Source organism: Syngnathus scovelli, chromosome 2 (genome assembly GCF_024217435.2).
Source record: "Syngnathus scovelli strain Florida chromosome 2, RoL_Ssco_1.2, whole genome shotgun sequence".
Taxonomy (NCBI): Eukaryota; Metazoa; Chordata; class Actinopteri; order Syngnathiformes; family Syngnathidae; genus Syngnathus; species Syngnathus scovelli.
Window position 1 is genome coordinate 15,250,169 of NC_090848.1, and position 21,412 is coordinate 15,271,580.

General features: G+C 42.5%; 2 protein-coding genes across 2 annotated transcripts; both read right to left on the reverse strand.

The window, feature by feature from the left end:
• Nucleotides 1-431: 431 nt before the first annotated feature.
• Nucleotides 432-3,455, reverse strand: dpm1 (dolichyl-phosphate mannosyltransferase subunit 1, catalytic). Its single transcript, XM_049754480.1, has 9 exons — nucleotides 3,268-3,455; nucleotides 2,959-3,058; nucleotides 2,831-2,864; nucleotides 2,663-2,739; nucleotides 2,543-2,568; nucleotides 2,079-2,174; nucleotides 1,924-1,992; nucleotides 1,645-1,759; nucleotides 432-1,094 (listed from the first exon to the last, which is right to left on the reverse strand). The coding sequence occupies exons 1-9, from the start codon at nucleotides 3,396-3,398 to the stop codon at nucleotides 990-992; spliced, it is 753 nt and encodes a 250-aa protein (XP_049610437.1). The 5' UTR covers nucleotides 3,399-3,455; the 3' UTR covers nucleotides 432-989.
• A 339-nt stretch (nucleotides 3,456-3,794) lies between these two features.
• LOC125989441 (collagen alpha-1(XX) chain) lies at nucleotides 3,795-21,064 on the reverse strand. Its single transcript, XM_049755826.2, has 42 exons — nucleotides 20,857-21,064; nucleotides 19,567-19,684; nucleotides 18,663-18,767; nucleotides 17,735-17,878; nucleotides 16,927-17,094; nucleotides 16,396-16,587; nucleotides 15,626-15,787; nucleotides 15,286-15,405; nucleotides 15,045-15,209; nucleotides 14,512-14,670; nucleotides 13,934-14,106; nucleotides 13,686-13,815; nucleotides 13,408-13,553; nucleotides 13,154-13,283; nucleotides 12,705-12,844; nucleotides 12,404-12,530; nucleotides 12,188-12,327; nucleotides 11,993-12,125; nucleotides 11,100-11,245; nucleotides 10,898-11,027; nucleotides 10,706-10,822; nucleotides 10,465-10,611; nucleotides 10,085-10,141; nucleotides 9,864-9,902; nucleotides 9,627-9,765; nucleotides 9,334-9,476; nucleotides 8,821-8,930; nucleotides 8,520-8,678; nucleotides 8,333-8,410; nucleotides 8,115-8,201; nucleotides 7,980-8,033; nucleotides 7,669-7,764; nucleotides 7,098-7,151; nucleotides 6,944-6,997; nucleotides 6,823-6,876; nucleotides 6,338-6,409; nucleotides 6,205-6,240; nucleotides 5,948-6,014; nucleotides 5,097-5,285; nucleotides 4,932-5,009; nucleotides 4,586-4,747; nucleotides 3,795-4,386 (listed from the first exon to the last, which is right to left on the reverse strand). Exons 2-42 carry the CDS (start codon nucleotides 19,619-19,621, stop codon nucleotides 4,358-4,360), a joined length of 4,686 nt encoding a protein of 1,561 aa, XP_049611783.1. The 5' UTR covers nucleotides 19,622-19,684; nucleotides 20,857-21,064; the 3' UTR covers nucleotides 3,795-4,357.
• Nucleotides 21,065-21,412: the final 348 nt, after the last annotated feature.

Here is a 21,412-nt window from a genome sequence, read left to right on the forward strand (position 1 = left end):
GGGCTTCTACTGGTTTACGCATGCGCACCAAATGGACTAAATCTACGCGGATATCGCTGTTATAAAAGATATTGAAACAATCACCAATTCACCCCTTTATCATATACCCGATATATCAATTATGTAGTACAAGCAAACAAATATATGAATCAATCAATACCACACGCTTATCAGTGGGTGGGATTTGTGTTTGGTAATTTTTGTCCATTCCGAGTCGTTCTTTTCTCGACTTCTGATGTCGATATAATATGAAACTTCCCGAGGGTAGATTTTTCTTTCTTCTTCTGGGCAATTCCCAGCGTCACATATTGTCCACGCTAAACTGTTCACAACAAATGGTTCCCAAATTGTCAATTTTTGTACATGCGAAGCCCTTTGAGATTTGCTTGTGATTTAGGGCTATATAAATAAACTTGACTTGACCCTTTGGCTCTGTTGTGGGATTTATTTTTTTATTTTTTTAAGTTGATGAACAACCTGCACATTGTGCAGTGAAACATTCAGTTAGTATATTGCAACATGATCGGTTAAAAAAAAAATGCAAGAAAACACTGTCACCCCTCCCATTTGGGCTGCATCACATCTGGCAGAATTAGACTCAAACAAGTTTCTGGTGCCTTACATGTACCCTTGTGTATCTCAAACATTGTGATTGAACATAATTGGTGGTTTATTCAAATTGTTGATGGCACACCCGTTCTGACATCCAGCATTACTTTTGTAAAATGTTGCCTTGGGGATGATGGGACAGCATCCACACTTTGTGCAAAGTCAATTGAGGAGCACAATGAGAATGTCCAACTCAAAATGGCCTCCAGTATCAAGCGAATTAATTCACTTCTAACTTATGGGTGCTTATAATTTGTTATCAATACATAAAACAAGGTTGAGGAATCTTTTTCAAATCACAGGCCACTTTAAATTGTATCACGTTCTCAATATACAGTTCTCTCAGGTCATAGATATACAGTTTGGCATATATGGATTGATCATGTCGTGACAAAAAGCGTGAGCAGGCCTTTCACAAATGACACAATTTCATTCCCTCCCAGTTTGGATTCGCCGTAGACTCGATCCACGAAAGAGATGGGAACCTAAAAAAGAAGTCAAATGAGTAAACCATTAGTCTCCTCAAATTCAAGACACCCCATGTCAGATAGAGCAAGGCAGCTGCAAAACAGAACCTGGCTTATTACTTCATGACTGTTTCACGTTTGAGTATCACCCTCTATTGGTGGGAAGTTGATACTGCAGCAAAGCAACCAAATCAATCAGAACGCTTTTCATTCATCCATTATCCGAACCGTTTTATCCTCACAAGGTTCACAGGTGTGCTAGCCTGACCGAGATCTCAACATATGTCCTCAGTACTCAGAAGGAGCGGTATTAACCATTCAGCCATCCATTGCATCTTGTGAGCTGTTGCAAATCTGATTAGTCAATTCTTGGATGGAATAATCAAACTTTATAATCATTTATTAAAAAAAAAAAAATTCAATAGTGACAGCCCTAGTCAGTTTCAAGTGAATACCAGCAACAAATATTCACAGCCCTTTCTCCAAATTCCATTTAGTGTGACCCTCTCCAGAAAGACCCCAGATAGGGAGCAGTCTTCCCAGGCCTGGTTTTATGCGAATAACTCACCTCTCCAATAGTGTAGTTGAGTTGTCTGGCTCGGACAACCATTTCCATTTGAAAGACGTAACCTTTGGACACGCAGCGCTCAACCAGACTCTCAAGGACTTTCTTCTTATACAATCTGATGTGCACATAGGGCAAACACATTAGGTGTGTCACATGAAATGATCTAAATTCCTAAAAACGGGATGAAAACGGTTACATATTTATGGAAAATAACATTTTAGATCTCACTTGAGGAACACCCAAAGAAGGCGAGAATCATTTGGTCACACTGAAGCTTACCTAAAGCTTCCCGTGAGGTCAGAGGCTCCGGGCCTCAACAGCACTTGTGTCAGAAAGTTTGCACCCCGGCTGAGTGCGAGACAGAAACGAGAAAATGAAATGAAATGCCAGCTCGGCCAAGTTTGTGCACGTTCCCATCTGGTCACCTTTGTTACCTGATGAGTTTCCTGCGTAGGTCCCATCCATAGACACCGCCGTTGCCTCGGTATCGTGTACCCGACACCAAATCGTAATTGCCTTCCTTCTGTTTCCTGAACAATGACACAAAATGTGATTGTTGTATCAATAAAAACATTTAACTGCTTATCTAGCATGATAGCAGTGCTTATACAAACACGTTAAAGCTTAACAATATAATTAATCTCGTGGATTGGCCCTCACAAAGATGAGAGTATAAAATGCTAAAAGGCTGACACCTAACACCACAACTCACGCCCAGGTGCTCACACATATTTTTCTTGCAGTTGTTTTGAGGAGGACTTGAACAAATGGGAATGAGGAATATTGACATGCTATGCAAGTACATTAAAGTGAGCAGATTTACCCAGTGAGTCAAAGTATCACGGTATAGCAGTTAAGAACGTGCACCCAAAAAAAAAAAAAAAAAGGAAATACTCACGCAATGAATTCTGGGATGAATTTGGGCTGGAATAATAATAATACAAAAAGACAAAGAACATTCATATTTTGTTTCCTAATACATCCTAATTGACACAGTGAATGAGTAGGTTGCACTCACATGATGGGAGAGGTCAGCATCCATTATGAAGATGAAATTTCCTGTTGCGTGCTTCATGCCATGGATATAAGCAGTGCCTTTTTATATTGAGGGGCAAGGGAAACAAGTGTCCATTAATACCTGTAACGCACAATTATTATTATTTTTCTTCAACCATTTTGAACTCACCCAGGCCTAACTTCGATGCTCGTGGCCGAAGAAGCTTTGCAGGAAGAAAACGTATGCATGTTAATAACCCAAGTGTCACATATATGTGCAAAACAAAAAATTAATAATAATTAAAAAAAAGAACTTACAATTTTGTCTTCGCCATATATTGTTTGGAGCTGTTCGGCCACCTCTAATGTTCCATCGGGGCTTCCGTCGTCAATGACGATAATTTCGTATTTGTAACCACTGAGAAAAAAAAAAGTTAATAATGCGATACTGCAAAAAGTCAAGCAAAACTCGGCACATTAAAATTCAACGTGCTTGTGCAATTTTCTCAACCTAATGACATTTGATTAAAAAGCGAGGGGTCGAGCTAGATTAAGTGACAGCTCATCACTGGGTCGTTTAGCACAAAACCCCTAGCCGAACAGCTCTGCTAGTTCTCCTGAACTCACCTTTCATCAAAATATTTCACCAAAAGCCACACAATCAAAGGGAGGTTTTCTCTTTCGTTATAGGTGGGTAATAACACCGAATATTTATCCCCATTGTTTGGCTTTGAGTTTGAAGTCTTCCTGGCTGTCATGGCGACGTCCGCGTCGCTCACCTCACCGCTTCTGAAGTTCCCTATGCTGGACGAAGTGCAAAATCACTTCCGGTTTAGTAATTCCAAAGTAATTTACAAAAATTACAACGAGGTATTTTTATATTTACCATTAAATGCACCAAAAAGGCACAATTTTCAGAATTTTACTAGCTATTTAGACTTGTAATTAGTTGCGGTCAAAACAGAGAAACCCGTATCATCAACGTCAATAATCCCTATTATTTGGAAATATTTGCGCTTCCAACCAAAAGCTGAACCCAGTCGAACGTTTGCCGTGCAATATTTTATCTATAACGATTTTTTTTTTACTGTTCAAATGTCGCACGCACGCACGCACTCTAAACCCAAGAGAAGGAAATGACAATGCAGACAATGGCTGATTTAAAGTTTAATATCAGCAAAAAAACTTACACAAAAAAACACAAATAACTGTATACACTCAATATAATTAACAATATACATATCATACACAAAATTCTCACAGTCATCTGTGCCATGGATCATAATATAAACCTTACACCATGGATTATGCAGTAACATTGTTTTTGAGGCAGTTCAGGTTAGAATGGAAACTCAAACGAAATGTAAGACATATGGCTAAACTACAACACAGTGCATAACTAATAAAATAATTAAAAATTGTATCAGTGCGAAATTGGCTTATAAAACAGCACCTAAGGGTTCCAAGCAGAAAGATCTTGGTGAAGCGGTTGCTGAAGACTCGAATCCTTATCAAAACAATAACACTCGTGCTTGCTGGTTCCTTAGACCAGTGTGACATCACAGGCAAGTGCTCCTCTTCCTTCTTCTTTTTGGCTTTCTCCTATGACTGATGCTCAGGAGCCCAATACTGGCATGCACTGAACTCCAGAAGCATTGTCAATGTAAACAGGTGTACTGTTGTGACGTCATCACCACTTGATATTTCAAACTTTCACTCAAGGCTGGTAGCCGAAATAATTGTCTTCTGGAAAGGAACACACACAGACGCAGATGCAATGTCACCACGACTCACAAGTGAAATTTGGTGTAAACTACACAGACATAAAGGGAAAAAAAAGTAGTAATAAATGTAAGCCATCTCAGCCTTGCCTCGAAAGAGGACAACTGGTATAGAAGACAGATATGGAGGTTGCAACTGCTGTTGCTGGAGTATAAATGCTAACCTGTTTGCTGAGAAAATCTGTGGCAGCCTCCACTGCTGTCACACGCTCCGGAAGGTCCGATCTCGCCCGGCTGGCCAGGAGCACCGGGAATCCCCGAAGGTCCCGACTTTCCATTTTCTCCTTTGGGCCCTGGCGTGCCAATCTTGGACTCGCCGACGGGACCTGTGGATGGAACACACTTTTTGCTTTTGGATCCTAGCTTGTAATATTTATACTGTATTTAAAGTTCAAACTATTATTATTGGCAATTTGAAACCTTTTTAGGGTGGCATGAATATCTCGCTCAGTCTTTATCCCCCAACGAATGAGACAATATTTATTTTGTTTGAATAATTGTAAGATGTACCTGCATGGCCTCTGACCCCTGGGGGTCCTTGAACATTAGTTCCGGCATCACCTTTTTCTCCTGGCAACCCTGATCTTCCTGTAGAGGAGACAATTGATCAGGCAAATACATACATATACTCTGAATAACTCAAGAATAAGAAGTTAATATCTTTGTGAGAATGACCTTGTTCTCCAGGATACCCAGGCTTGCCAGGTCTCCCTTGAGGTCCAATATTCCCCTGGTTGCCCCTGGGGCCTGGTGGACCCCTGGCACCCGGTATCCCCGGTTCCCCTGGAGGCCCCTCGGGCTCCTCTGCGGGAACCGGCTTCCGACTCATGTCATCGATGAACAAATCCAACTTCCTCACCTCCTCTGACAAATATACACAAATTCAAATCAGCAAGCCATGCTCGTGTTAGATGTGAGAAAAAGGCATCTCAAGAAATATTATCCCATAACTGTCAAATACAATCAGGTTTTGGGTTGAAAAAACAAAAACAACATCAAAATTAACAGGAGGAGAACAATAATGCAATTTTCCCCCTGATGAAGAACCATTATAACATGTCAGTGACAGGCTTTTTATCAAAATATTCCTAAAACCAAAAAAACAGACTTTACAAATTCCTTGAAAGTCTTGCTGAAAGTAAATTGTTTTGAGAGTGGTCCGGCCTCATGAGAATAATTCACTGCTAACCCCGCTCCCTTCATTGCAGGGCCAATGAGTCTTTCATTACCATGACAACTGCAGTGGAGCTATGTAGTTGCGACAAGATAAGCGGCTCTTGCTTGCGGAAGCCCAGAGTGTAAAGAAAAAAGTGCGTGCCCATAAAGGGAATTCTATTTTCCCTCATGGAGGGGGCACTTCATCACCACGCCGGTAATTCACACTTGTGTGTGGATCTGTGCATGTGTACTCAACACAAAAAACCCACAGGGTAATTTGAACACGGTTTTGTGCAAATTCAGAGCCTTTTTTTTTTTTTTCTTTTTGAAAAATGGTGGGATTTGATAATTCAACTTGAGGTTCGTACTGTGAACAAGTTGTTCACACGCCTCTGTGACAAGCTGGAAGATCATGGCCATGGACTGAGGTTCGCCCTGTAAAACACGTTAAAAACAGTATTACATGACTTTTACTTACAAACATACATCTCTCTGAACTTTAAAAAAGGCAACAAATGTTTCCTGTTTCCAATTATTCGAGACACTCTCGCTGTTGTAGGGACTCACTGTATTCCACTAGCAAATATTTCCTAGCTAAAATCATCAGAGGGCTATTGAAACTCACCTTCTCTCCTTGTTCCCCTTTACTCCCTGGAAGACCCTGTAAGCACCCCCCCCCCAAAAAAAATATATGAATGAATATAAATGAACCCAATGACAGCTTTGATTGCTTTTGCTATGTGTTCCATTGCTCCTACCGTAGCGCCGTTAGGTCCAGTGTAGCCTCTCTCTCCACTGGGTCCCGGGTGTCCTGGCATGCCCTGGAAACCCTGTACAATAATGCAACATTACTACAATGAAATCTAAACATTGGACATAAAAAAATCTCATAATATAAAGAAAGGTATTAAGGATGCAAGGAAAAATAAGTGAGAAATCTATCAAGGTTGCAGAAGCCTATCTCAACTAACTAGGGGCAAAAGGGCAACTACACTCTGGATAGTTTCAGATTTGGATTTTGCTCTACGTATTTGAGGTGAAACAAACACTCACCTATAGTTAAAAAAAACACGCCACAAAGGTAAGAGAAGATCAATGAGAAAACACTGATAAAGCTTGTTGACCAACCCAGCGGTGCCTGGAAAACGGACTTTAAACCGATGATGATGACCCTAATTCTATGCATTATATGCACACATAATGTATCCACACATCCTCTTAACAAAATGAAACTCCATCTTACCTTTGATCCAGGAGGGCCAGGGGGGCCCATGTTGCCTTCAGAACCTCGGATGCCCTGTTAGACAGCAAGATGAGGACATGCAGGAACCCAATATTTAGTATTTTTTGTATCGTCATCTCACCATGGGGCCTGGAGGGCCTATTTCCCCTTTGGGGCCTTGAGGGCCTGGTACACCCTACAGAAAAAAAAACCCACAGAGACCAAGCCATGAGTGCAAAAGGATGGTTTGGTGCTTCTTGACACTAACATCTATAAAGACAGCTGTGCAATGTCACCTGTAGTCCAACTCTTCCAAGATTTCCTTTTTCTCCTCTTTTTCCAGGTGGACCCTAAGAGGAGGAATATGGTCGATGGTTTTCTTTCAGCCAAACGCGTAATCATATTTCTTCTATAACTCCAAAATAAAAACAAAAGACGCCTTTCTCACATGTAAAAACATCATGTTTGACTTAGTTGCATTTGAAATATATTAAGAGGGAGTGCAACAGAAATGGGAACCAATTTTAACACTAATAATACTAACTTTAACCAAGAACATCTAAATACTTAAACATTGTGTCTTAATGGGGATATAAGAGGATGGAGAAGGTTGTGATTCACACAAAATAATTTTCTGTCACCCATTCTATGTCCTTTACGTCCTGCCTACACCTACTTTACAGTTTACTGTTTCATGAAAAAGGAACATTATATTGGCTTTTAAAACTCCGGCCAAATATGATTATTTTGAAAATAATGCGTGATATAATCTTCTGGCCAATTCATTAGTTAGGCTCTTGTTTGTCTTTTCAGACCACTGTACCAGGTAACCATGGTATAGTGCCTACGGCAAGAAAGGTTACTCACTACTTTGCCTTGCACAGCCATTCCTTCAGGCCCTCTGCTGCCCACCGCTCCAAGAGCTCCCTCGAGTCCAGGTTTTCCAGGAGGACCCATCTCACCCTGCAACACATTTTTTGTTTCAAGGAATGATTCAGAGATCACATTATGCATATAAATCCTTATGTCTCTGTAAATAGTCGTATTTCATTGGTATATGAAGCTACCAATATGAATTTGTGGGACATAAATCCCGGGATTATTTGAGGAATTTATCGGCGGGGTAATTCTGGGATGTTTCCATTTGTTTTCAATGAAAAGTGCCTCACTACATTTACCTTGTGTCCTTGTTCACCCTTAGCACCTTTATCACCACGAGGACCAGGCTTGCCCTGGGAGCAAAAAAAAAATAATACAATGACTTGGCTACCTTGTATTCTCTGCTTTTAATTGAATTTTTGGCAAAGACATACCATAGGACCAGAGGAACCGGGAGCTCCTGGGATGTCGGAGGAGCAGGTACATGAGAAGGGCTGAGGAGGACAACTATCCTCGTCTCTCTGTGGCAAACAGATATCAATAAGTCAACCAAACTTTGATGGTTGATTGAACTGGACTGCTTGGGGGTTTCAAGTACAGTCCACCTCAGCAACGAGTGTTATGTTGATGCAAACACAGAAAGATGACTGACCACTCCGGGCAGGTCACAGCAGGTGTCCTCCGTAGCCCACGTCGTATTACACACAATTTCAAATGACTGCAGTTGGAACTGGTGACAAGGAACACAGAATAAATGTTGAACATGTGACAGATGTCCTTATTCATTTGAGGGAGTGGATTTGATTCATGTGTTGTGCCTGGATTGAAAGTCAAAGTACCGCAGCGGAGCCACTTTGGGGTCCTCTGGTCCTCGTCAACTTCCCCAGCATCTCAAAGCCGTCCGTAGGCAGGTTGCCGAGAGGGCGGGCGGGCCTTTCACCCACGTGCTGGCAATCCACAGACAGGGACACGCCCACTTGGCTGACAGACAGGTGCAGCTGCCGATCACAGAAGAAGAAATCCAATACATTTCGAAAAAATTAAATCAACTCAACATTGAGTTAGAAAGAACGACCTTTCACCCACTTATTTTGAGAAACTGCAGTGAACAAACACAAACGTATAGTCGTATTTGCTCACCTTATGAAAACTACCGTAGAACAGCCTGTGGACCTGCGGCTGGTCAAAGGTCAACTCTTGCACTTCACCTCTGTAATCCAGACTTAAGTACACAAGCTGTTTGCTCAAAGCTAGTTTGAAAGGGCAAAAAGAGAAGATATCAGGGCATAGTTGGACTATCGATATTTCATAAATTCAATACATATTCGTTCAAATTTGGTATGTGTGCATTCAAAAAAACCTCAGTTATTTGTCATTCCAATGCTGTAATGACCTTCCATCCACGTTCAAAAGCACAACAATGTCTCAGGATGCTACTCCTCTGAAACCTATTGAACCTAAATAATTGGCATTGCTAATGATTGTATGTGTCCTATTTTGTCAAAGAGACATTAACATTCTCATTAAAACAACAAAGCCAGAGGTCACTCAAGACATTTTGCCGAGTAACGCCGACGACAGAGTTCCTCGAGGAATCTTGTGCGATAGACGATCGAATGACTACAAATGGGAGCGTGAAGATGAAGAACTCACGGTCCAGCACCACACCCATCTTGGGCTGGTAGTCATTATCTGTGAGCTGCCAGAGGGTAAAGGGCTCTTTGGGCGTTTCCTGTAGCAGGCGGAAGGCGATGCTGATGGTGTGCTCGGGAGAGAAGCCTACGGGGTGGATGAACCTAGAGGGAAAGAGCCACTGAATGAAAAGGAAGCGTCAAAACTATCAAAGTCACATAAAGCTACTTCTTAGCTAACAGAGAATTTCAACCAAATGAGGCTCTACTACATTAGTGACAGCAGATATACAGAAGAGGAAGATGGTGGCTCACTTGGTGCTTTGTGTCAGCTGGATGTCTCGGTACAAAGTGTAGGCGGGAAGTGTGTTGAAGACAAAAGGCTCTGCGGCGACTCCATCCACAGACGAGTGGGCTTTTGGAGTGAGCCCAAATGCTTCCATCATGTCAAAGCCTGGACATGCACACGTCGTATAGCAAAGTGTGGGACTTTGTGAAAATGTTGACATTCTTTTCAAAGAGTGGTTCGTTACTATGGGAGTGATGTCTTACCTTTAACAATGCTGTTTCTGATGGTGACTTCGGGACAAACTATGACAAAGGAGGGCGATTTACTTTCCTTCACAGTATTAATGCATATCTTAATGTTGGTATTAATGCATATGGTAATATATTTGCAGCCGTTGATCAATGTACACTTATTTTATGGACATGAAACGTAGATTAAACCATCAATAATTATTCATGTAAACAAGTTGACAGAATATGCTCACCTTCATTATGAACTGGGTATAGCCGAGGATTGACAGGAATTTTAGCTGGGGCCTGAGCTGTGAAAAAAAAAGCAGTAATGTTCAATCATCAACTACGATTATTCAACACATTTTTCTTCCTTATAATGCCTTGATATACTGGAAACTCAAAAGGGTACATACTACCGAAAGCCATGCATTACTAAACATGAGAACGTTTGAGGATATCGTGTGAGACAATCTCACTTATAACTTATGGCAGTGCAGTAAAACCTGAAAGACTTCCATGTTTTCAACTAAAATGTATGCCTGTGCTACTACAGGTTCTTATGAAAAGGCCAAAAAAAGTGTGTCAGTATCATGAAGCTCTACAGTGGGTGTTAAGTGCGATCACCTCAGACCTGTTGGATGCAGAATGGAGACGGCAGCACCCTCTACTGGTCCCAGAATTGAGTGCACACTGATGCGGTACAGCGTCTCCGCTTGTAGTCCGGTGAAACACTGAGCACTGGTGAAGTCGTCCACTCTTTCCTCCATAGACACTTTGTCTGTACTCAGGAAGCATGTCAGAAAATTGGGTTCACTACACTTATGAAGACTTTGAAGCAAAATACCAAACAAAACAATTCCATCTAAAATCACCTTTGACAGATTGAATAACAATCCGATATCCGTCCACAATTGACAGCGGTCTCCAAGACACACAGATACTGGAGTGGTCTGAGCGCACAACGCTCACACTGCTTACTCGTAGACTGGCTGCAGCAAAGGAGTGTAATTTTGACTAGATGTACAAATATCCTGCCTAGAAACATTATTGTGTGTTTGACCTACTGGTTTTGCCTTGAGCCGAACCACCGCCTCCTTCTTTGTTGTGGTATTCAGCTGTGACCAGGATGCTGTATCGTGTATCTGGCTCTAACGAGTCCAGCACCACGCGCTTTTCACCACCCGGGACCAACACCTGAACACAACACCGTGCCTCTCAGGTCCACTGTGCAATTAAAGAAAGCACTGATGCCAAGGTGGCGCTTACAGAGCTGTCCTGATTCTCAGCTCCCGTCAGTGCGCTGTAAGAGACACGATACTGCAAGACATGAGCATTGGGGGGAACCCAGCTGACCAGCATGCTGACCGGAGTCTCCTCGGAGACGGACACGCTGGACGGACCCCCACCAGCCACTTTGGGGGAGAGACAGCAAGCAAAGAAGCAATGATATTCAAAGAGCAGGTTCTCTTTCATTGCCAGTTATTTAAAAAAAAAAAAAAAGAGAGAGAGAACCTCTTGAGCCGATTTAGAGCATTTTGACTCATCTTTCCAGGCTCACAGAATATTCTTTTGTATGACTATGTAAAGACAGATATGACCAAATGAAGCCTAAACTTTCTTCATTCATCACTGAAAGAGTGTTTGCAATGAATCACCAGTCTTTCAAAATTTATATAATTTAAATCATCTTTTGTTGCTCTTGTGACGCTCTTTGTAGTAGATTTAACGTGATAAATAATTTGATAAATCGCAAGTTGCTTATAACATTCCGCCCTTTGCTTGCCATACTTAGTGGGTTTTTTTATTTTTATTTTTTAAACTTTCATAACTTAATAATCAAGCAATGGCCAAGACTTTTCTGAATCGATTCCGTTTAAAAAACATAGTTGAAGGCAACTGACCACTCTTGGTAAGAATTCCCATTGACGACATTTCACGTGAGCGACACTCAGTGTTAAAGACCAATGAGATGCCGCAAACAAGGCAAAAATTTGTAATGCAGTGGAAAACGCACTGACCATGCAGAAAATATCAAACCTTTAGAGAAGAAGTGTCTGTGAGTGACCTGCTCTGCACTTTTGTGCTACTATTAAAAAACAGGCTCGAGATGAAGGAAAATGTGTTTGGTGTATAACATGTAGCAACTGTGAGTGACTCACGTGTGCTATAGCGTATAGCCACAGCTTCACTTTGAGCTCCATCTCCATACAGTGCAGACAAAGAGATCTGGTATTCTTTGTCATCCTCCACCCCTTCCAGGATGACCCCTTCACTCTCTCCACTCACCTTCAGCTTTACGACAAACACATAACTTACTTTACAGTAGTCTGATCAATCTGTACAGAACGCCCTACCTGTCTCAAGTCGCCTCCACCTAGGGAGATCCACTTGATGAGGTAAGATATGACATCATCAGCAGCAGCCTCCCAACGTACGGTGATGTCACTACCGGAAAAATTGGTCACCCTCAAGTCTGTAGGAGCGGGTACTTTCACTGTGAGGGAGAAAAATAGAAGTTACTTTCTATATGGATTGACTTGCACGGTAGGGGAGAGGTGTAAGTGTCTTACATGTGGTGATGTTACTTGTGAGGGCTGCAGACAGGCCTTGTGGGTAGCGAGACTGGACCGACACCACATAACTGGACAGAGAGGACAGGCTCTGCACCAGCACAGAGCTCTGCCCGGTAACCTCCACCTGGGAAAATAAAATCGTAACTACGGTGCAAAATTGTCTTGTTATCAGATATCTGCCAGTGCAGCATAAAGACACAAATCGGGAAACTCCATCTATGCAAACTCGGTGTCACTGTTTATTAAAACTACAGCAAAAAGATAAAGAATAAAAAAAAAATAATTGTAAGGATGTTACCTGCTTGACTTCACTGCCATGGTTAGTGCTGTAAGTGATTCTATGCCCGGGGACATCCACAGCTCCAGGTACCCAGCTTACTCTCAGCATACTGTGGGTCACCACAGGAAAGCTCACACTCGCGGGCGGCGGGAGGGGAACTAAACAGGACAGGATGGAGAGAGAAGATGATGCAAACAAAAATGATGCTTTTGGTTTCATCAGTTCCACCAAACCTCCTCGCAATCAGCCAACATACCTGTATTCAGTTTCAATGCACTCGAGTTTTGTTGAAGAGATTTTACAGTCAGAAGAGTGAAAGCATGAAAGAGCACAGAGTAGAAGACTTTGTAAGGCAGAGCGAGAATAGAAAAAGCAGTAGACAATGTGACAAAGAGACGACGGGGTAATACTGTAGAAGGAGGTAAAAAAAAAAAAAAAAAAAAGGGGGGTATGGGAAGCAGCCTTACATGTGGTAGCAACAGCCGTGACTGGATCGCTGGAATCTTCATCGTAGAGAGCATAAAGAGTGACTGAATAGTCTGTTGCAGGATGCAACCCGGCCAGCTCCAACATTGTCCGTTCCGCACCAAACTTCTCCTACAGTCAAATTGAAATATTATTACAATTATAAAATACACAAAGAATTCATCCCCAGTGGTGTCAGTATTGTAGCCATTTACCTTGTAATGACATTTCAAAAACAGTGAGGTCCGGTTCTCACCTCCTTGGCATCATCAGGCTCTCCGTGGTTGAGTGCCGAATAAAGAATCAGGTACTCGGTGGCCCCCGGCGCTGCACCCCAGCTCACTCGCAGCGTGCTGTACGAGGAAGGCGTCACCTCCAGGTTGGTTGGCATAGAGAGTGGTACTAAGAGAGATAGAAAGGATTGGAGGTGAGGACAGAGAACCTGGATGTAGGTTAACACACAGTAACAAATCATACATTGATGGAAGTTAACTGTGTGTGGAAGCTTATTAAGGAGGGGGCGAAAAGTCTCACCTGTGGTGACAGTTCCCCTGAGTGCCAGGCCAACGCTTTGTTCATACACAGGGAAAATGGATACATGATACAGTGTCTGTGAAGAGAGGCCTTGAAGCAGCACAGATGACTGTGAGCCAGCCAACACCACCTTGGAGTCAGAGAGAAAAGTTACACTCTGCCAGAGACGCAATCGTAAAAATTGTTGCAGCACTGTAGACATTGGCATAAAGACAGAAGGAGTTCTCATCAAATGAAAGGTTTCTGACCTCCTGAGGATTTTGACCCTCAGCACTATGGTAGACCACCCTGAATTGCTGGACGGGCTTTGCAGGGTTGGTCCAGTGGAGCATCACTTCTCTGGAGCCCAGGTTGGAGAAGCGGAGGTCAGTGGGACTCGGGTAAGAGAGGGTCGGGTCTGATGTAGGTTCCGGTTCACTTTCTAGAAAAAGGGATGCGATAGCGTGTGTAGAAAAGGTCAAATCAAATAGACTGTAATCTGCATTTACAGTCTGCATTATCCAACATTGAGGGCTGTGTTTTTGCAGCGAGTGTATTCACGATAGTGATTAAATACGAGCATGTACGTTCAGACGTAAAAACTGGCGAATCTTGATTTTTGTTCAGGTGCGAGCCACTTCTAGTATTTTCTATTACATGCCCCACGCACAAACAAGAGTGGAGTTGTAAATCAGTAGCGCTGAGGTCCTCAAGGGGGCAGAGGGAGGCAAACTACAAAATTGCTAAAGCTCGGTCTGGCCGCGCCCCTTGTCCCGCATTGAGTGAAAGACTTGCGCTCGAAACAAAAATAGGGTTCATTGTGTTGGTGTTGTGAGTGCTACATTACTTTTTATGATTCCGCGATCTTCTATTCTCCCGCACAGGATGTGGACCAATCGGGCCACCAGTTTGCTGAGCAGATGGAAGTCGTTGACGTTGAAGACATTCGAATCCACCGGTTCTGAAGCCACTTGCCTCAACTCGGCTTCATCGGCATTCTTAACCCCTAAAGGCAGAATACAAACTCAAGTATATTTTTGGGCCCAAATCTGGAATAAGTTTGTGCAGCATCATTTTTGTATGATACCAACTCATGGTTGAAACAGAAAGTTTCCCAATTATTGCATGAAAGCCAGTCGATCAGACCACACAGAAAGGTGGGATGTGGAAAGAAACACAAGCCACAGTAGAGTGAAAGAACCCATCAAATGTGGTGCTTTGATGACATGTTATACCTTGCTTTCAATTATAAGCCAAGCAAACTCCACGACCCGTTTCCCACAAAAATGTCAGCAATTCATGTAGCGACTCCATCAAGCATACACGATATAGGTTTCGCATCAATTCATTGCACGCCAGCTTCTCTCATTAAAATCTCACCTACAGCGATGATCTCCACACCCGCATTCTTGAGTCGGTTTGCCGCCGCAATAGCGTCATCCTGCGATTTACCATCTGTCAAGAGCACAAGGAAGAAAGGTGTGTCCGACCTCGCGCCCGCTTCCATCCTCATGTTCTCCTCCATGACGTGGAGCAGCGCTTGACCTAGAGACGAACACACCAATAAACACTTTCTGAAGAAATAGTCAACAGTATAAAAAGAATTCAAGCCAGATACTACCTGTGAAAGTGTTTCCTCCTTTATATCTGAAATTCCTTACTGCTTCAACCAGTTGTTCTTTGGTGGTGAAATTGTTCAGCTGCCACTCTGTTCGTGGGTCTCCACTGTACTGGCTGAGGCCTGGATGAGGAACACTTCATGTTGACAGAATTAACTTTTTCCCACATCATCCAAACAATCAAACCAAGATTGAATTTGAAATTGAACACCGACGCTCGTCAAATGAAGCAAATTTTACACGTTTCAAACTGGCGAGCGATTAAATACACGCTGATAGATGATGAAAGCAAAAAGTATGTCATTACAACATTGCACTTAACTCATAGAAATCAAGCCTCACCAATCTGAATGTGGTTGGGCCCGATGCGGAAGGGTGTCATCAGTCCCTCCAAGAAGTCCCTGACCCGCCTGAAGTTGGTGCGTCCAATACTCCACGAGCCGTCCACCAAAAACACAATGTCTGCCGCAGCATCGGTGCCGCACTCGAAAGGTTTCCTCGGACCTTGAATAAAGACAACAGTTTGACCTTGAGGTTCCTATTTTTCTGCTGCATTATAGTTTTAGACTTAAAAAAAAAAAGCCAAATGCACATAGCATGTGTCGGCATGACGTGTACTTAAACATCCGTGTAAATGCATGTTTCCTTGAAAAGTGACGACAGGTGCCCTGCGGCCGAACAATGTGGCTTTTCATTATCTTTTCCTGTTGTGTAAACACTGTCATCACATTTTGCCCCTTTATTTTAAGAGCCATTATATCGTGTCAGCCTTCTTTAAATCAATCTTAAGGACGCGACACTGGCTTCTTCTTCTCTTCGCCCACAAGAACGAGACGAGATTTTTGCTAAATTTCTAAGGTAAAATAATACCTGATATACATTTTCTGGTTTTAAAAATGTTTTCTTTTTATTAACTGCAAGAAAATGAATGATCAAATGCTAATGTGAACATAAGTGGAAGAGTAGCTTTTGTAATGACGGGAAATCTGGCGCCGTTCTAATCCTGCGAGATCTGATACTATCGGTTAGACAACAATGTTTGGGAAATGAGGAATCTTGTTTTGAATGTCAACCAAACTGGTAGGTGTGGCTGTAGGAGGACCAGAGGTTACCTGTAACCGTTTGGGTTGGAAGTGGTGTCTTGTGTGCTTTCTCCTCTTTGCCCACTGCGGTTCCCTGCTCATCCTTGATTTCAACCCTGGAGCGCTCCCGCTCTTTTTCTTTCTTCCTCCTCCTCTTGTCTTTGCTGGACTTGTCCTGCGGCTCATCCATGGGTGCAAGAGAGGGTTCTACAGTGGGTGGCTCTGGCAGAGAGAAGGAAGGGAATGGTAACCGTGGTAAGATGGTCATTCGCTGCAAAATATTGTGGTTTAAAAAAAAAAAATAAAAAAGAAAAAAAGGTGGTTTGCGCTAGAGCCCCCACAGAAAGAAGCTAACTGGTCAACTTAAGTTTGGGACTACAGAAATATGTATTTCTGCACATTTCAGTGCAGGGTATGAAGTTTACTGTACAGAGATCACAAGCTACCGAAAAGACCAGTGAAACTTCTCTGTTGAATCTTATCTCCATTCAGTTGAACCCTCATCATCAAATTCAAGGAATGGTATGCGTTGTGTTCTTCGTATATACCAAAATAATTTACCTGCATTGATGGTGGAAACAGTTGTGGTTAGGGGGTCTGGATACAGAGCGGTAGACAGAGCCAGCAGAGACTCCGTTCCATCATCCAGGTCTCCTGATCCAGAGCCACCAGGCAACAGCTTCCTCTTATGGCCATTACGGACCATCTCCTCCTCCCGGAGACTGTCCACTAGTTGAGACAATAGCCCTTTTTACACGTCAGTTCCTTAAGCCTGGGAATGTAACTCCATTTTGTGAGTTATTACAGTGTCTGAATAAAAACACTTTTAAATTGAGCTAATAAAAACTGCGCCTTCAGTGGTTTACTCTGTTGAGGTTTGAAGGCAAGATCAAACAGTTGAGGGTGAAACATTCAAACGGGAAACCGTTGGCAGGCCTTGAGATAATCACAAAGCAAAGGAGGGAGTCAAAAGGCAGGGAGCAAAGAAGCTCCCAGACTTCCACCATTCATTCCAGCATGACAGCTGATGTTACGAATTTTCATGCTGAGGTGATGAGGCCTGCCTGGGCATGTGTGACTCGACACAGTAACCTACAACTAGTGGCGTGGTTCTCGAGCTGACATGCCATCCACATTGCTGGGTACAACATGAGCGATGTCATCAAAATGTGTAAATACGATGTAATGAGCTGTAATGTATTGCTTACGGAGTAGTAGTCATTACAGCAATCGCTGCTAACATTTTGAAGACTTTTTTGCTATGAATATAAAACAAGCAAATGAAAGACTGATTCGTTGACCTATTTGGAGCTTTTACCAGTCACCCAACCCTTGAAATATCTGCCAACCACCTTGGCGCATCTCTTACAGGTGAATCGACGCTTTGCCAGAAGTTTCTCCATGGTCCCATTAAGTACGAGAACTTGGAGGGCATACTCCTGACTTGAGTCCAATCCTGCCACAGTTGCTCGCCCTCTTGTGGTGGTCAACATGAGCTCCGGCTGTGGGACGTCTGGGGGGAAAAAAACACATTATAATTTATATAATAAAAAGCAGAATTTGTGTCCACAGTAGGTCCAATAAAAGCATTGTCAAATTTGTTAGGTTTTAAATTGCTGCTTTATTTACTGGTGACACAGCAAGATGTAGAAATTGCCAGTGATGATTTTATTTTTAGAATAATTAATGTGATTTGAAAAATGACTTTGATTGACCATTTTAAAAAGAGGATGAAAAAAAATGGTACTAGAAATATCTTTGGTCAGACAGCAAGTTGTCACAGGATTTTTGGTTATGGCTGCAGGGATCAACTTGCATTCCTAAGGTTAAATCAGGATAATCTGGTTGATGGCCAAAAGGAAGCGTGCCAAAGGAAGCGTGCCAAAGTCATAAACAGGGGAATATGTATAAGTCAAATTAGATTGTCCATTGGGGGCGAGGGGGAGTTCCATCAGCCATTGTGAATGACACCACATAGGGCATCGCCTAAGCAATATTGGAACTTGACAAACATCACATAATTAATTGGGGATCCATGTTCTACTTTGTCTATGGTAATCTGTAGCTTGCCCCTGCAGCCCCCTCCCCCCTACCTCCACCAGTGCTTGTGACTGACACTAGCTCCATCTGGCTTACATGAAAAGCAATATTAAAATGTTCTTTACATTGAAGTAGGTATAGTGTCCAAACATCAAGTGTAACTAACTCATGTGTTACTTGTCAAGGCATACGTATCTTACGCTTATCAGCGTTGGACATTTCCCTACATAACATTGCCCATTGCAAATGAGGCTCACCTGAGATGGGTCTTACTCGGACCTTGTAGCCTTGAACGGGACTGTCACTCTCTTTCCATTTCATCTGCAATCTGTCTTCGGACAGGACCGTCAGCTTAAGACGACCTTGGCAAAGATATAGGGAAGACCACAACAAGATATTAGTCGAGCACTTTGCCCAGAGTTTAACATGTGTGATGACAGAAATAAACCAGCGGAACTTTCAGGAACTTTCTCCACGTCTCCTGTTGTTCCCATGTCACTTCCTTCCCCAAAATGATCTTTTGTTGCTTCATTTGCATGATTTCCACCAGGGGGTTTCCCAACAAGCAGCATCTTTCATATTTCTGCCTTCCCACCCTCCGTCCAACCCCCGCTGCAGCTGCCGCGTTCTCTGTCAAAGCACGTCCTGTCCTCCCATCCCGCGAAGAGACAGGAAGGGATGCTAAGGCGGGCCATGAGGGTCAGAGGTTATGTCAGGGTACCGTCACAGAGTTACAGTGTGTCACTGTTTTGTACGTAACGTGGTTGAGTTATAGATAGAGCATGAGGGGAAAGGGTGGTGGAGACAAAGAAGAGGGAGAAGATTGAACATGAACGGAACGGTGTTCTTAGTGCTTCTATGGATACCATGACCCACCAGCGCTGAAAACATCCCTTTTGCTTGCCTGTGTGGTATGGGTCAAGGATCTCTGAAGGGTTCAAATTGGGTCTAAAGTGTGTAGCTAGATGAGCACTCGGTCACACAGCTCAGCAAACAACAATAGCCTTTCAAAAGAGGCAGGCAATACTTGGCAAGAACCAAAAAACAAAAACTTTGATAAATTACAGTTTGGTTGTGAATGGGAGAAAACAAACTATAAATTGTAATATGAATCACTGGTGTTTATAAATTTAGCATGACACAGTGATGCCGATGGTCTACCTTGGCCATGGACTTTTGATGACAGTATCAGGATGACAAACAGCAAATGCCACATGATCCTGTGAAATGACAACGATGATGTTGAGAAGAGTGTCTGGTTGGTGAAGCGACGCAAGACCTAAAAACACACAAAGCAATTTTAACATGTGGTCATAACGTAGTTTGTTTTTCACCTGTACAATGGATAAGCCGTTCAAATGACAAAATGTTCAAGTGTACGCGTATATGAAACAAATTTGTGGCAATAACAGTCATCCTCTTTCCCGTGGGAAAGGTTTTATGACCGAATCTGACGACAGGTGCTCAGATGCTAGTGCTCCATTAGACTCTCGGACTTCATAAAGGTAATGACAAACACACACAGGTCTGTAATATTAAGACTCACACTGCTCTTTAAAAGAGCTCATAAAAGTAACAAGATTGTCTGTGAGGGTGCTTATTTTCGAAGTGTAATGTAAATGGTAAGTCTAAGTTGGGATAGGCTCTGGCTCACTTGCGTTCCCCATATGTTTAATGGATAGATGGATGGATGGCCATAACAGTAAACAGCTGATTTTTAGCCTGATAATCCACAGCGGGATAAAGCAGATCTGATGCTCTTGATTTTCTCATGCCTCACATGTGTCTGTGCTTGCCTGACTGTTGCTGTGAACTACACTCGCTGTGTGTACCTGTCTGACTAAGTGTCTGCCGACCTGTCAGACACACAAAAAGTAGCATCGTTATGTAATGCTGGTGACTCCATTTTGAACCCCTTTTTATGGTTTCTGGAAGTGTAAAGCAATGACATTAACTGTAGCTTGGTTCTCAAATTATGCCCTCAAATGAGTATTACAGAAGAGTAAAGGAACCCACGATCTGTTCTAAAAACAGCTTATCACTGGGCGGGACATTCTGATTTTCTAGGAAAGATGTAGAAGTGATTATTTGCTAATGTAAACACTGTCAGAGAGTTATAAAAAAATATCTGCATAATAATACTTCCCAATAATTCTGATAAATCGTTTACATTATTACTATATTTACGTAAATGAAAATCACTAATTTGTAAAAATAACAATATATATATTAAGCATATTAGTTGTAAAATACTTCACACAAAGATAGCGTTTTAATTTCGGCTAGCAAAGACTCGAACGCACCTGCTCCGTAACGAAGAAGGATAAAAACAATATCAGAAAAAGTTGAGAAGATAAACTTTCTCACCATTACGAGTCAAAAAAGAACCCTAAACAACAACGAAGGGGTTTTGCCGTGTGGAGAGGCGGGAGGAGCAAGGTGAGCACTTACCTGCCTGGTGACAGTGCTGCCTCGGGTCAAGGCTAATCAGTCGTCCACATTTTACAGCATATTGTGTCCGAATGTCTGATGTTAATGACAGCGAACTACAAAGTCTTGCAAGGACTGTAATTATGCACCTAACTCTCCGGTACCGGCTTGTGCGTGCATGTGTGTGGAGTAACGTAACGTGATTCCAAAACTTAACCAGGCACCGTGGCCTCTCCTTCATGGGCGTGGCATCATAGACATCACATGGACTTAAGATACCGCTTTGAGTGGTTTGTCTACGTTGCACCGATACGCCGGCGCGTCCGCCATATTGGATGTGCCAGTAAAAACCCGCATCTTAATACAACTCCGTTGATTGAAATTTATAAAGCAACAACTCTGAATTTCAGAGCACGTGAACAAAGACCTATACGAAGTTGGGCACCAAAAACATTTCGCTGCTGTCTGAACAACATCTTGTACCTCAAAACTAATAAATATAAAAATTAAAAAAAAGTCCCCCAAAATGACATTTGTTCAACCATTAACATTGAATCCTCAGTTATGGCCAACATTT

Coding starts and splice junctions, on each gene's coding strand:
- LOC125989441 (XM_049755826.2), bottom strand. CDS start 19,621: ATGTGGCATTTGCTGTTTGTCATCCTGATACTGTCATCAAAAGTCCAT. Junction 15,210..15,285: donor AGGAGGAAACACTTTCACAG/GTAGTATCTGGC, acceptor GTTCGTCTCTAG/GTCAAGCGCTGCTCCACGTC. Junction 14,671..15,044: donor TGTGGAGATCATCGCTGTAG/GTGAGATTTTAA, acceptor TTCTGCCTTTAG/GGGTTAAGAATGCCGATGAA.
- dpm1 (XM_049754480.1), bottom strand. CDS start 3,398: ATGACAGCCAGGAAGACTTCAAACTCAAAGCCAAACAATGGGGATAAA. Junction 3,059..3,267: donor GTGAAATATTTTGATGAAAG/GTGAGTTCAGGA, acceptor TTTTTTTCTCAG/TGGTTACAAATACGAAATTA. Junction 2,175..2,542: donor TTCATCCCAGAATTCATTGC/GTGAGTATTTCC, acceptor GTCATTGTTCAG/GAAACAGAAGGAAGGCAATT.